The 14,602-nt window shown below is 56.5% G+C and overlaps 1 protein-coding gene across 1 annotated transcript in view; it reads right to left on the reverse strand.

Annotated features, from left to right (window-relative positions):
* The window catches only part of NCOR2 (nuclear receptor corepressor 2), a 65,893-nt gene that overhangs the window by 34,858 nt on the left and 16,433 nt on the right, over positions 1-14,602 (reverse strand). Inside the window, 7 exon segments of the mRNA XM_049769271.1 lie at positions 1,261-1,359; positions 2,419-2,473; positions 7,658-7,836; positions 9,086-9,179; positions 9,467-9,639; positions 11,972-12,038; positions 13,373-13,425. Coding sequence (XP_049625228.1) covers positions 1,261-1,359; positions 2,419-2,473; positions 7,658-7,836; positions 9,086-9,179; positions 9,467-9,639; positions 11,972-12,038; positions 13,373-13,425 — 720 coding nt within the window.

Genomic DNA, 14,602 nt, shown 5'->3' on the forward strand with positions numbered 1-14,602 from the left:
GTTGAGACTGGCTAGAGATTATCGATGGTGGGGTGTCCGCAGACCCCAGTAGACTCAGGTCATGGGGCACCTGTGCTATGGCTTAAAACAGACATGCGGGGGCCGGGAAGGTGGCGCTGGAGATAAGGTGTCTGCCTTGTAAGCGCTACCAAGGAACGGACCGCGGTTCGATCCCCCGGCGTCCCATATGGTCCCCCCAAGCCAGGGGCGATTTCTGAGCACATAGCCAGGAGTAACCCCTGAGCGTCAAACGGGTGTGGCCCAAAAACCAAAAAAAAAAAAAAAAAAAAAAAAAAACAGACATGCGGATGCTTGAACAAAGTCCAGAAATGTGGCCTCAGACACACGGCTCCTTTACGGCCTGTTGTAGAGACACAAACCCAGGCATGGAGTCACAGCCGAGTAAGTGTCTACAGTGCCCATGGTCACCACCTCACGGGGGTTCCCAGCTCTCCCCCCCCCCTGCCGTGACATCACATGGGGCCTTGAAATGCCACTTCGCTCCAACTACTGGTAAGCAGGGGAGTCCCCACTATACTGTGCCCCCAAGCCCCTGGGACCCCAGATGCACACCCACATCTGTCCTCTCCAGGAGCTCCGAGGGGAAGTCTGGACTGACCTCAAGGCCCAGGAGGACACGCCCCAAGGTCAAGAACACCCCTCCTAACCCAGCCTCGACTGGACTCCTGGTGTTGGTTCTGCCTTGAGCTGGGTCCCAGGACACCTCCTTAGGGCCTGTAAGCCCCTGAGACCTGCCTTGGAGTCCCTATGGGGAGAACTCTGTCCACAGTGCTCAGGCTTTGTCCCCACAATCCAGCAGTGGCTGGGGCAGGATTCTCAGGCTGCAGAGACCCCCCGCAACCCTATATGGAACCTGCCAGCCCCTTTCTGGCAGCCACATTGCTGCCCATCTCACAGCTCTCCCGGCGGTTCTCTCCTGCACTTGGGCCTGAGGACAACCAGTCTGCTTGGAACCGGGGTGTGACCCTTCTGTCCTGACCCCCACCCAAGACTTGCCCTCATAGTGCTGGGGGTCTGGGAAGAGGCTGAGTCCTTAGTCTCGTCCACTCCGCTCATGACCAGGTGACCGGGGCTCCACTAAATAAGGAAGGGGACAGGCCAGGGTCTGTGTCCTTGACATGAGTTGGAGCGTGACGCAGTGACCAGAGTGGGTGCTGAACAGGGCTTCGGGAGCCCCCACCCTGCCTGATGAATCATCTCAGCTGGCCCCTTGGACTCGGACCCTCAGCCGCTGCTCACCTGGCTCTTGCCACGGCGCCGGTAGCTTCTCCTCACCAGGCTCTTGTAGTTCTCGTTCTTCTTGGTCAGATAGTAGTACAGGACGCACTCAGCCACCGTCTGCAGCAGCGACACAGGGACGCTCAGGGGCAGCTCTGTCTGGCCTGTGAGACACAGGCCCTGCCACCCCGCAAGCTGGACATGGCCTAGATCTGGCCTTGGGATGCTCAGATCACCTGTGTGGTGGGTCACAGGGCTGCGAGGACAGAGGCCTGACCCTGGAAGGGGCAATGAATGGTCCCAGCCTGCTGTCCAGCCTGAACAAGCTCCCGGCTACCCCAACCAATCTCCTGCATTTCAGAAGCAGAGGCTAGACTAAAGGCACAGGGCCCTCTTACGGGCTCATGGGGGCACACCCTACCAGAACACAGCTACAGAGCAAACCCTCAAAATAGGCCAGGAGGAGAGAAGCCCCCATCCTGATGGCCCCATGAGGCACCTTGCCTAACCATCAGCCCCCACCCAAGGCACCACGGGGCCTGTCCTGTGAGGGTCGGGGGATTCAGCATTTGGGCAAACACAGGCATTTTGGAGACCATGGATGGAACAGCCACCCATTTGTAGCCATGGTCACCCCTGTGGGACTGGGGGGGGGGGGGGGAAGGGGGAAGGGTTGTCCCAGAGAGGCTCTGATCAGCACCAGGTAAGCTCCATGTCTATATGGGGGAACCTGCAAAATGGGATCCAGCCAGAAGCAGGTGTGGCCCTCGTGTGGGCGTGACCTTGATGTCCCATGGGCGTGGCCTCATGAGACTACACTGAGTGTGGCTTTGTGTGGGCGTGACTTGCAGCATATGGGCATAACCTTATGGGTAGATTTGTGGGCATGGCCTTAGAGTCATTGGACGGGGCCTTGTGGGCCTGGCCTGTGGGCTAGGCCACGCACAGCTGCAGTGGCCAGTGGCCTTGTAGACACAGCATGTGACCCTGTGTGGGCGTGAACTGCCTACGTGGTGGGCGTGGTCTCTTGGGGGCGGAGCCTTTCTGCCTCTTGAATTTCCTAAGACAAGCAGGTGGATTCTTGCTGCTGGGCCAGGATGTACTAACCCCCATCCCGCTCCCTAGCACTGCCCTGCCCACGGGCACAGACTCTGGTGGCACGGCTGGCCAGACACTCACCTTCCTTTCCAGGAACGAGGCGATCAGACCGAAGTTTTTGGGGTGTTGCATGAACCTGTGAGAAGAGAAAGGCCATGAGCCGGGGCCAGTGGAGGCTTCCTGGGCGAGCGGCCACAGAGCGCTGGAGCTCCTGCCATCTCGGGGCCCAGTGGGCCCTGCCCTGCCCCACTCCGGCACTTTAGCCCAGCGATGTGCAGAGGGTGGCCCGGGCCTGAGGGAGCCTTCCGGAGTGAGTCACAGGTTGTAGTGCCTTTGAAAATACGCTTGTTTGTCTTGCGGGAGGAGCTTCCAGGAAAAACGAGGACATTGCATGCGGTCACTCAGAGCTCCCCGGTCCAAAACAAAAAATTCTGCTTTTGTTCTGGCTGGGCCCTGCTGGGCCTGGGAAGCAGACGCCCGAGGTGGCAGGTCACAAGAGGTGGCCATGGGGTGGGGTTCTGAAAACAGGCCGGGCGCCCTTGAGAGGCCGGCCACAGAGTCAAGCTAGGAGTCAGAGGGGGGGCGGGGAGCTGGCACCCCACCAACCGGCTTCCTGCACAGCCAGGAGAATCACTGGGAAATGGCCCCGCTGGGCAGGAATTGTCAGGCCCCCTAAGAGGAGCAAGGCGGAGGGGGCGGAAATGTGGGGCACCCAGTCAGGCCGGCACACCCCCCAACTCCCTAGGGGGGAGGCGAGGCTGCTGAGAGGTGGGGCCATGCCCCAGGGGAGGCCGGGTGAGTATATTCCAGAGGCCCTGCTTCCAGATGGCTGGGCGGGAGGCCAATGGACGCTCCAGACATGGGAGAAGCAGGAAAAGCCGCTGGGTGGCTTCCCGGAGGAAGCGGCGCTTACCCACCTGTGACCCATAGCTGCCCTCTGCCCTTTTATACAAACTAACTTCTTCCTTCCTTCCTTCCTTCCTTCCTTCCTTCCTTCCTTCCTTCCTTCCTTCCTTCCTTCCTTCCTTCCTTCCTTCCTCCCTTCCTCCCTCCCTCCCTCCCTCTTCTGGGAACTCTTCGAGGATACACAGATAACCAATCAAGGGGTAAGTGGGACCCAACAGGTGACCCACACCTGCCATCTGCCATTTTATTCAAACTTCCTCCCTTCCTTCTCTCCTCCTTCCTTCCCTTCCTCCCTCTTGGCAGTTCCAGCCCTGGTGCCATTGCACAGACCAAGAAACAAAAGCTGGGGGCCCAAACGGTGGCGCAAGCGGTAAGGCATCTTCCTTGCCCACGCTAGCCTAGGATGGACCGAGGTTTGATTCCCTGGCATCCCATATGGTCCCCCAAGCCAGGATCAATTTCTGAGCACATAGCCAGGAGTAACCCGAGCGTTACCGGGTGTAGGTCAAAAACCAAAATATGAAAACCAAAAAGGAAACAAAGGCTGAAAGAGATGCAGCTGACTGACTCGTCAGCCCACAAAGGGAGCAGAGGAGCTGAAGAGGCCTGACACAGGAGTTCCTGCAGGAAGCAAGGATGTGACCCAAGGGGCATCACATAAAAGCCAGAGAAGCCCCACAGGAAGATCCCACCGTGCCCGGAACTTGCTTCCCAAGAATCAGAAAGAAGGTACAGGGGGCCCTTGGCCGGGCCCCACCTCCCTCACCACAGCACAGGTGGCAGAAGTGGAAGCACTGAGCTGGGCTCCCTCCACCCCTGCTTGGCTCTCCACATGCAGACCCACCCAGCAGGGAAGACCCTGGAAGTCCCAGCCCTGCCTTCCTTCCATGCACAGATGTTTCCCCATTTCCGCAAGAAAGTTAGTCTGAACATTCTTGTCCCACCAGCCCTCTGATGTCCAGAGTCGTGCCCAAGTGCATGAGGGTCTGTCACACTTTGGCCAGACACTGGGACCTCTTTCCAGAAAGGCGGCTGAGTGGGGAAAGACCTCCAAAGATATCCCCTCAAACACCCTGGCTCCCACTTTGACATAGACTTCTTCCCCCAAAACATGCAGAGGCCCAAAGCACCATCCCCAGCACCCAACACCCCCTCCACCAAGCAGGACCCCGAGTGCTATGCCCACTGTGTACAAAGGGTCATGACATCTGCTGCATGTCTTGACCTTTCCGAGCCTAGTAGAAGTGGGTGGGTGGGTGTCCATTGAGGGGGGAAAACGGAAAAAATGCACCAAGAGCAGGAAATCCCTGCCCATAGAAGCCCCAAGCAGAATTCCTGCTTCTCCTGCATGCACCAACCGGGAACACTGCCTCGTACCCATCACTTTGGTAGAGGTCTGGTCTTCATATTGCCTTCTTTTTTTTTTTTTTTTTTTTTTTTTTGGTTTTTGGGCCACACCCGGTGACGCTCAGGGGTTACTCCTGGCTATGCGCTCAGAAGTCGCTCCTGGCTTGGGGGACCATATGGGACGCCGGGGGATCGAACTGCGGTCCGTCCTAGGCTAGCGCAGGTAAGACAGGCACCTTACCTCCAGCGCCACCGCCCGGCCCCTGGTCTTCATATTGCCTTCTAATTAGATGTCTCTCGATTGGTTCCTGTGAGTATCCCCTCCCCCAACTCATCTATCCCACCTGAATTCAGAACTGCCCACACCTGGAATGGGCGGGTAGAGGAGTCTGCAGGGGGGAGAGAGAGGGGATAAGGAGGAAAGTTAGAGAGAAGTGTAGGAGAGGCATCATCATCACACTCAGCATCAGCAACTGAGCATCATCAAAGAAGCAGCAGCAGTCGCATCACCAAAGGGAGTTAGTCAGCCTGGAAGCCAGTGAGGAAGCCTGGAAAAAACAGCTGAAAGGGAGACAGAGGCCGAGAGAGCCCAGCAGGAGTGGAGAAGTAGCTGCTAGGAAAAGGCTAGTATAAGAGGCCATGGGAGGAGGTGTGCATGGCGGTAGAGACTGTGAAATCAAGCTGGCTGACTCCTGGAACTTTATCTGACTGCTTTGGGAATCTCTCTGCCTTCACCCTGCAACCTTCAGACCCGCCAGACCGTAGGGGCTGTAGGAGCCGGGTTGAGCCCAGAAAGGCCTCACCATTTCCATACCAACTTTAGGACTCTTTAATTTATATTAAGACAACAACTGACGCCCGAACCTTGGACTGACTTGAATCCTGGACCCAAGAAGACCTCAGAAATGGTGAGTGCTAATTGTGACTTGATCCTTTAGTGGATTATCCCCATGACAGCCCCCTCGAGCTGGACTGAATTTGTTCTGCCTTCCACTGGAACATCGGTGAACATGGCTCCTGTTCTGAATGGCTTCATGTTGCTCTGGTTTATCTACTTGCATTTCTTACTCTGGACTGTACGTGCCAGGCTCCCTAGAGATTCTCCTGCACACATTCCACAAGATGGGGAAAGAGTTGAAGACTCTGGGCAGCATCCCCAATGCTACTGTCTACCATCTTTCCTCTATGAGAGGTGCCTTTTGCGAGGACCTTGGACCCCAACCTGTGGCAGATTATCTAATAGACCCCAGCAGCCTATCACAGAAGGTGATGATGGAGAAGATGAAGGATCCAAGACTAGCTGAAGACCAACAGCTCCTTTTAGAACTTCCTGCACCTGGGATACCTCCAAAAAATCAACTATTTTTTTAAGGCTAATCTTTTGACTATTTGCATCGGTCGTTGTCTTACTACTTAAATTGTGTTTTATCTCTATGTATCCTATTGTTTTGTTTTATGCCTAACTGCAAATAGAAAACTTTGTATCTAATTTTAATATTTGTTTGTACAATTCTGGGGAAATGCATTTTAGTGTTTTGAAAGTTCTCAGCTATCCTGGTGCATGTTTCCCAATTGCTATGTTATATTGTGTGTCTTACGTAATAATTTATACAACTATTTCTGTTTTATCCCTATTATAGACTTATCAATAATGTTTCTGTCATAATACAAAAAAGGTGGAGAATGTAGGGATCTCTCCTCCCCTAACTTCTTATTTATCCCACCTGAATAATCAGAACTGCCCACACCTGGAATGGGCAAGTAGAGGAGTGTGCATGGGGGAGAGGGAGGGGATAAGAAGGAGAGTTAGAGAGAGAGAAGTGTATGGGAGGCATCAGCAGCAGATTCAGCATTAGCAATTGAGCATCATCATCAAGAAGCACCGAAGGGAGTTAGTCAGCCTAGAAGCCAGTTAGGAAGCCTGGAACAAAAGCAGCTGAAAGGGAGACAGAAGCCGAGAGAGCCAGAAGTAGGGAAATAGCTACTAGGCTAGGAAAAGGCTTAGGATAGAGGCCATGTGAGGAGGGCAGTGCATGTCCTACATGGCGGTAGGGACTGTGAAATCAAGCTGGCTGACTCCTGGAACTTCATCTGCCTGCTTTGTGAATCTCTCTTCTCTCAACCTGCAACATTCAGACCTGCCAGACCATAGGGGCTGCGGGAGCCGGATCGAGCCCAGCAAGGCCTCACTATCCCCCTACCAACAATAGGACCCATTGATTTATATTAAGACAACAGGTTCCTTTGGTTTACACATTAAAAAGCTGTTTCCCGGGGCCGGGAAGGTGGCGCTAAAGGTAAGGTGTCTGCCTTGCAAGCGCTAGCGTAGGAAGGACCACAGTTCGATCCCCTGGCGTCCCATATGGTCTCCCCAAGCGTCCCATATGGTCTCCCCAAGCCAGGGGCGATTTCTGAGCGCATGGCCAGGAGTAATCCCTGAGCATCAGACGGGTGTGGCCCAAAAACCAAAAAAAAACAAAAACAAACAAACAAACAAAAATAAAAAGCTGTTTCCCATTACTTCCTCATCTGGCTTTTCCCTTCCCATGGGGGGGGGGGGTGAGCTCTGTTTCTCCCCAATAAAAGTTGCTTTGGAGGCCTGGAGGGGCAGCTGCCATCTTGCTCGTGGTTCCATGTGGTGGGGAAACGGGCTTGTGGGCGAACAGCTTGTGGTGTGAATCTCTGGCCTGCTATTCCTTCTCAACCGAGTGTGGATTATTTCCTGTGTTAGAGTTGCTGACGAACCTGCGTCTCTTGTCCTACCCGGACTTGGGGCGTGGGGATCCCTCTCCCTCTCTGGGCACATTATGGAACACACAACCAACCATTCAACACATCACAGCAACACAAGCTGCAAAAATCACACCTTGATGGGTGCGAACATGCCAGGCCCCGTGCCTGGTCCTTCTAGGAAGGGGCAGATGGAGACCCCAGAGAAGAAATTATGGGACGGAGAAGGAGGGACCATCTCTAAGCACAGGAGGAACGGGGAAGGCCTCAGTCCTGCCCCAGTCTTTGGGAATCCCAGTGCCCGCAGTGGGCCATGGACCGTGGGCCAGACACTCACTTCTCCCGGAAGGTGTCCTTCTCCTGCTCGCTCCACATGTTCATGCCCTGCCGGTCCTTGTACACCTTCATGGGGTCGTCCATCAGCCCGTTCATGTTGATGAACTTGATACGCTGCTGCTCGGCGTCATAGAGCATGGGTGGGATAACAGCCAGCTGGCGCATCTGTTTCTCCAGGTTCTGCGGGGACATGGGGCTGGGCTAGGCTGGACCAGACTGGAGCAGTGCCATCCTGGGGGGCAGCCTGGTTCCAGGAGTGCTGTGGCCCACGGGGCACCTGCCTGGCAGCTGTGAGGGGCAGCGACGCCTGAGAGGCACCAGGCGGCAGTTCAGTTCAGAAACCCTGAGTGGGCCCCGTGGCTCCTCCAGCTCGGCTGCCGGCCCATTAGCCATGACTAACGACCCGCCTCCGAGCAGCCACAGCCCCCGCCACAGTCAGCAGGTTCAAGGCTCCTGCATCTGATCTCATTCACAGCTCCCCACGGGGAGTAGGGCTGGGGTTGGGGGAGCAGAGATGCAGCTTCCCCCAGCCAGGCAGGAGCCACCGAGCTCAGTACCATCAGCGCCCTCCCTTGGCCCCATCTGAAAATCGCCACAGCGATGACATGGGCGAATCTGGGGTGCTCCACTTTGTGCCAGCCCCAGCTTCACAGGGGAACCCCAGTCTGCCTCCAACCCGCCCGCCTGATCTGCTGCTCTCAGACCTGGGAGGCTCCCGGAGGAGCATAGTATGAGCCATCTGGGCAAGCTGGGGGTGACAAGACATGCTGATGGGAGTGTTCAGGGCCTTAGCAAACTCGTGGCAGGTTCCTGGGCACCCCCTTGAATCTGGACTGCTGGGAAATCGCGCCCCAGACCTCACACCCTTCTAGAACAAGGCCGGGTCTGTCTGGGGCTGGAGCTGCAGTGGCAAACACACACAACCTTGTGGATGGGCAGCTGGGCGTGGACAGACGCTGACTGTCTCTCTCCTGCCTGGAGCTGCTGCTCCAGGCGACCAGCTGGGGGATACTATAGCCCCCACCTCATGCCACAGAGTGGGGGGAGACGCCTCACTACTCCCCAGGGCCCTGAGCACATGGGGAAAGCAGGTGGAGCTGGGCTGGCTCCATGAATTCTGTGAGTAGAGAGGGGAGGATCTGGAGGGGCCAGGCAAGACCGTGATACCCCAACTTTTTGTTTTTTGTTTTTTGTTTTTGGGCCACAACCGGCGTTGCTCAGGAGTTACTCCTGGCTGTCTGCTCAGAAATAGCTCCTGGCAGGCACGGGGGACCCTATGGGACACCGGGATTCGAACCAACCACCTTTGGTCCTGGATCGGCTGCTTGCAAGGCAAACGCTGCTGTGCTATCTCTCCGGGCCCGACACCCCCAACTTTTATGATCGCCTTAGCCGCATGGGTCCAGCAAGGCCCCCAACGCCACCTTACCTCCTGTTCCGAGAGGCCATCGATGATCTCCGACACTTCATGCTCACTTCGCGCAGCCGACATGGACAGTCCACTGCCGCGCTGGCCCACCCTGCTGGGGATGGAGGGTACAGTGGGCATCGCGAGGCCACAACCTTGAGTGGGTCCTGGCTTTCCCAGGAGCAGGCAGGATGCAAATAGGGCTCCCGCCCCACCAGCCCCGGGCCCAATGAACTGTGAATCCCAGCCAGAACCAGAGAACCCTGAGGCAGGGGTTGAGCACGTGTCTTTAGGGACTCCAAGTGACCTACACGGCACCTGGGCTAGCCGAGCCTCCACTTTCCCCAGGGGTTCAGGGATGCCTGCAGGGGCTTCCTGGCTACCCCCCACCGGCGGCCTTACCTCTGCATGCGCTCTTGGAGCTCACGGTGCTTGCGGATCTCTGGGAACTGCTTCTCATAGTACTCTCGTACTTTGCTCTCCTTGGCACGGCGGCGTGGGTTGTTCTCAATGCGCTCGACCTTCTTCTCCCAGGCCTCCATCAGCTGGTCATAGCGCTGGCAGAACTTCTGCTCCTGGGACCAACAAATGGGGCTCTCACAGAGGTTCCACGGGGCTCAGAGATACATGGACATTTGGTGGATACGCACGGATACCCCAGACACTTACGAATACTCCACAGATACATGGACACTCCACATACACTCCACAGAGACACACAGACACTCTACAAACACACAAACACTCCACGAACACACAAGATCACCCCTACACGCATATACATGGTCACTCCCTCTGGTCACAAGGTACGCCTGGCTCAGGCTAAGACAAGCCCCAAACCTAGCCATGCATGGCTCTCCCTCAAGGCTCTGTGCCCTGGTGCCTGGCACCCCACAGCCCAGGGAACCTAGACTGAGGCTGTGACTCAGGTATCTCTGGGGCCCCCCAAAGCTTCAGCCTCTTTTTTTTTTTTTTTTTGCTTTTTGGGTTACACCCAGTGACGCTCAAGGGTTACTGCTGGCTATGCGCTCAGAAACCGCTCCTGGCTCGGGGAACCATATGGGATGCTGGAGATTGAACCCAGGACTATCCTGGATAGGCCACATGCAAAGGAAAATGCCCCACCACTGTACTATCGCTCTGGCCCCAGCTTCAGCCTCTTGAACGGCTCCTCATTCCCAATTTAGAGGGACCCATCTGCTGCACCCAGGGAGCCAAAGGCTTCTTGGGGTCTGGCTCAAGAACCAGTGCCCCCAGTGATCCCACAGGGACACCCCTACCGGCAACCCTGATTCCCCATCCTTGTGCCAATGTACCCCCCCAGTATAGTCTGACCATGGTGCCAGTCACCCCACAGCGAGGCCCCAAGAGGCCTCCAGGACACCTCGGCAGGTGGCCGACTCCACAGATGCACTGAAGGAGTACCTCAAACTGAAGTGCTGGTCTGTGTCCCCTGACCAACCCACAGCAGGATATGGTCAGCTGGAATTGAGGGTCCCAGAAGAGCCACCCCAAGGACAGTTACTCCCAGACTCACAGAGAAGCCTGCAAGATGAGGTAAACCCCTAATCTAAGGTTAGTGTCATAGAAGAGGAGGTAGGAAAGAAGGAAGGTGAGAAGGAAGAAAGGAAGGAGGAAAAGGGGAGGAAGAAAGGAGGGAGGAAGGGAAGGAGGAAGGAAGAAAGGAAGTAAAGAAGGGAGGGAAGGAGGGAGGGAAGAAAGGAGGGAGGAGAAAGAGAGGGAGGGAAGAAAAAGGAAGGATAGAAGGAAGGAAGGAAGGAAGGAGAAGAAAAGGGAGGAAAAGGGAATAAGGGAGGGAGGGAGGGAGGGAGGGAAGGAGGGAGGGAGGGAGGGAGGGAGGGAGGGAGGGAGGAAGGAAGGAAGGAAGGAAGGAAGGAAGGAAGGAAGGAAGGAAGGAAGGAAGGAAGGAAGGAAGGAAGGAAGGAAGGAAGGAAGGAAGGAAGGAAGGAAGGAAGGAAGGACCCCACCCAGCAGGCACGCAACTGGGCATCGCTGGCCCATCATCATTGCCCAGCTAAGCCCTCGACTACTGTGGGAAGCCCATCTCAGGGCTCAGCCTCAGGAATGCCTGAGCCCGGGAGAGGAGGCTGCTCTCCCCACAGTGCCCCTCACACGTGCCACCCGCTATCTGCACTTCCGGAACCACCTCCTAGGCCGCCCAGGTCAGGTTGATGCAGCCCCAAGTGCCCAGGTTCTTAGAAGTCTCTGGTTCCTCTTCCTCAAACAGCCACTTCCCCTCAGCCCCTCACAGCTCCTCTGAGTTTCCAGGAACATGGGGGCCACGCAAGGCCAGCCTGCGGTCACCCCAGGACCCCAGGAGTGGGTACAGCTGAGGGCAGAGACGTGACTAAACAGAAGGCGGCACGCAGGTCGGGCAGGGGCCGGGTGTCGACTCCAAACAGTGACATATGCATGACATATGCATGTCATATGTCACTGCTCTCCTGTACATGCACACACGTACACAGACATGCTTCTCGTTCACATGTGCATGTGTGTCATGCTCACACTATCCTATGCATGCATGTCCTGTGAACAGCCATTCCCACACAGAGGCCATCAGTTAGTTCCCCAGGCCACAGACACACACATTGGGCCCTGTGGACAGCACCTCCTACGGGCAGTGCCATTCCTCGGGTTGTGAGTAAGTGCCAGGCAGGGGCCTTGTGCTGTGCGGACAGGCCACAGAAGCCACGAGCGACTGAGGGACAAGCTGCCCACGGGGTACCCACTTCGCAGTCCCCCACACTCCTCCTTCTTCCCACCTCCCACCAGTTCTGTGCCTCCCCCCTGCCTTCTGCTGGGTCCTGGCCCCACTCCAGTTGGTCCTTGGGCCAGATGAGGCACCCGTGCCCGGGCAGGGTGAGTGGAGAGCCCCGGCCTTACCCATTGCTTGCGGGCGTGGTTCCTCCTCTTGAAGTACAGGATGAGCTTCTTCCTCATGGCCTGGTTTCTAAGGGGCAGGGGCCCGTCAGCACCCACGCCGCCAACACCAGATCCCCTGCACCTGCCCTCACATGCACATGAATCTGCCCGCAGCATGGCTCAGAAAAGCCTCGGCCTTAGACCACACAGGGACCTGGTCCAGAGAACTGGTCGGCCCGTCTGCCCCTATGACACTACAGAGCACTGTCCTAGAGAGCACTCAGCTCTGAGATGGACCCAGAGAGCACAGTGAAGGAGGAAGAGACAGACAGAAAGAAAGAGACAAAGAGAGATTCAGAGAGACAGAGAGAGGTGGAGAAAGATGAAAAGAGAAAGAGACAGGGGCCGGCAAGGTGGCGCTAGAGGTAAGGTGTCTGCCTTGCAAGCGCTAGCCAAGGAAAGGACCACGGTTCGATCCCCCGGTGTCCCATATGGTCCCCCCAAGCCTGGGGCAATTTCTGAGCACGTAGCCAGGAGTAACCCCTGAGCATCTAACGGGTGTGGCCCGAAAAACCAAAAAAAAAAAAAAAAAAGAGAAAGAGACAAAGAAAGAGGGAAATGGGGGGCCGGTGAGGTGGTGTCAGAGGTAAGGTGTCTGCCTTGCAAGCGCTAGCCAAGGAAGGACCGTGTTTTGATCCCCCGGCATCCCATATAGTCCCTCCAAGCCAGGGGCGATTTCTGAGCGCTTAGCCATGAGTAACCCCTGAGCATCAAACAAGTGTGACCGATAAAAACAAAAACAAAAAAAAAAAGGGGGGGGGGGAAATGGGCTGGAGAGATAGCACAGCAGTAAGGCATTTGCCTTGCATGGTGCCAACCCAGGCCAGACCAGGGTTCAGTTCCCGGCATCCCATATGGTCCCCCAGCCTGACAGGGGCAATTTATGAGCACAGAGCCAGGAGTAACCCTTGAGCGTCACCAGGTGTAGCCCAAAAACAAAACAAAACAAAACAAAAAAAGAAACAAGAGATTGGGAGACAGACAGAGAGATTGGAATAGATAAAGAAACAGATGGGAAGACATAGAGACAGAGAGATGGAGCGAGACAGAGAAATAGGGAAAGACAGACAGCTGGGAAGAAACCAAGCTTGCGAGAGCAGGTGGGCCCTGCCGTAACAACCCCACACTCCTCCATGATCAGACGTACCCATCTCTAAAAGGAACGTCTTCCTCCTCCTGCCTGCATGTGTGTCTGCTTTGCTCCCCCCAAGATAGGGAGGGAATCTCCCTGCCCTGGTTCTGCCCCCTTCCCAGGCCTCAGCGATCCAAGTGACCCTGTGACCCCTGAAGTCTAAGACCCCGGCCAGTCCGAGCTCCTAAGGCCCGACTCTGTGCCCCCAGCCCATGGCCACCCCAACTCACATCTTGATGTTCTCATGGTACTGTCGGGTGTCCGAAGGCTGGTTATACAGAGGCTGTGGAGGGAATGGGGCATCAGGGATGCAGGGATGCAGGCAGCCAAGCCATAGAGGGGGCCCAGGCAACACCCCCACCCTGGCAAGAGCTGAGCCCAAGTCTCCCAATCCGGGATGAACAGTGAGGACCAGCCATGAGGAATCTGTCAACTTAGGGGGTGCAGGCTCCGAGATGGAGGGGACTCTGGGGGCCTCGGGAGGAAAAGAGGAAAAAGACGTGAGTGTCTTTGCATGTGGCCGAGAGAATGCATGTCTGTAGTGTCCATGAGTGTAACGTGTGTGAGTGCTGGGGGTGTAAACAGACACTCATTCCCCACAGAGCCCACTGTGCACAGGACTCTGGGGCCGGAGCCGTGGCACAGCAGTAGGGCGTTTGTTTGCCTTGCACACGACTGACCTAGGACGGACCTCGGTTCGATCCCTGGCATCCCATATGGTCCCCCAAGTCAGAGCGATTTATGAGCACAATGCCAGGAGTAACCCCTGAGTGTCACCAAAATCCCCCCCCCAAAAGAAACAGAGGCTCTGCTTATTGATTCCTCTGGGGGGGGGTTGGCTAGCACAGTGGGTGCGGGGTGGGCATGCGGCTCAGGCACTGTCCGCCACTAGTAGGGACCCCAGGATGGAGCTGAATACACCCTGGAATGTTGGGGGCCCAGCAACATACAGCTGTGCTGAGAGAAGCCCCGGCTCAGAGTTGCCCACTTTCGCCTTAACGGCAGATTGTGGGACAGAAGGAGGGGGGGCGCATCCGAGATGCTTTCTGGGACAAGGGACCCCACAGGCCCTGGGCTGGGCCCAACTTGAGGTTTCTACACATGCTGGGGACCCTCAGCCCCACCTCAGGGAGAAGCCTGGGCCCCTCTTGCCCCAAGCAGATGGGAAGGGGCACACCACGTCTCACTTCAGCCCCATATCAGTCCTAAGCCCATGCCTCCTTGCATGGTGCAGTACTTGGCAACCCCTAGCACACTCTCCTGGGAACCCCGGAGCCTATGGAGAGGCCAGGATGCCCGCCCAGGGACACAGGTGGGAGAGGGAACAAAGCCTCCAGGTAAGCTGGATGGATCTCACACGCCACCACAGCCTGCAGACCCTGGACCAAACAAACCCCGGAGGCTGACCACCCCCAATCTGTGCCCCTACCCTTGCTGGCCCACTACATCCACCCCCGTCA

The sequence above is a fragment of the Suncus etruscus genome, chromosome 2, assembly GCF_024139225.1.
Source record: "Suncus etruscus isolate mSunEtr1 chromosome 2, mSunEtr1.pri.cur, whole genome shotgun sequence".
Lineage (NCBI taxonomy): Eukaryota > Metazoa > Chordata > Mammalia > Eulipotyphla > Soricidae > Suncus > Suncus etruscus.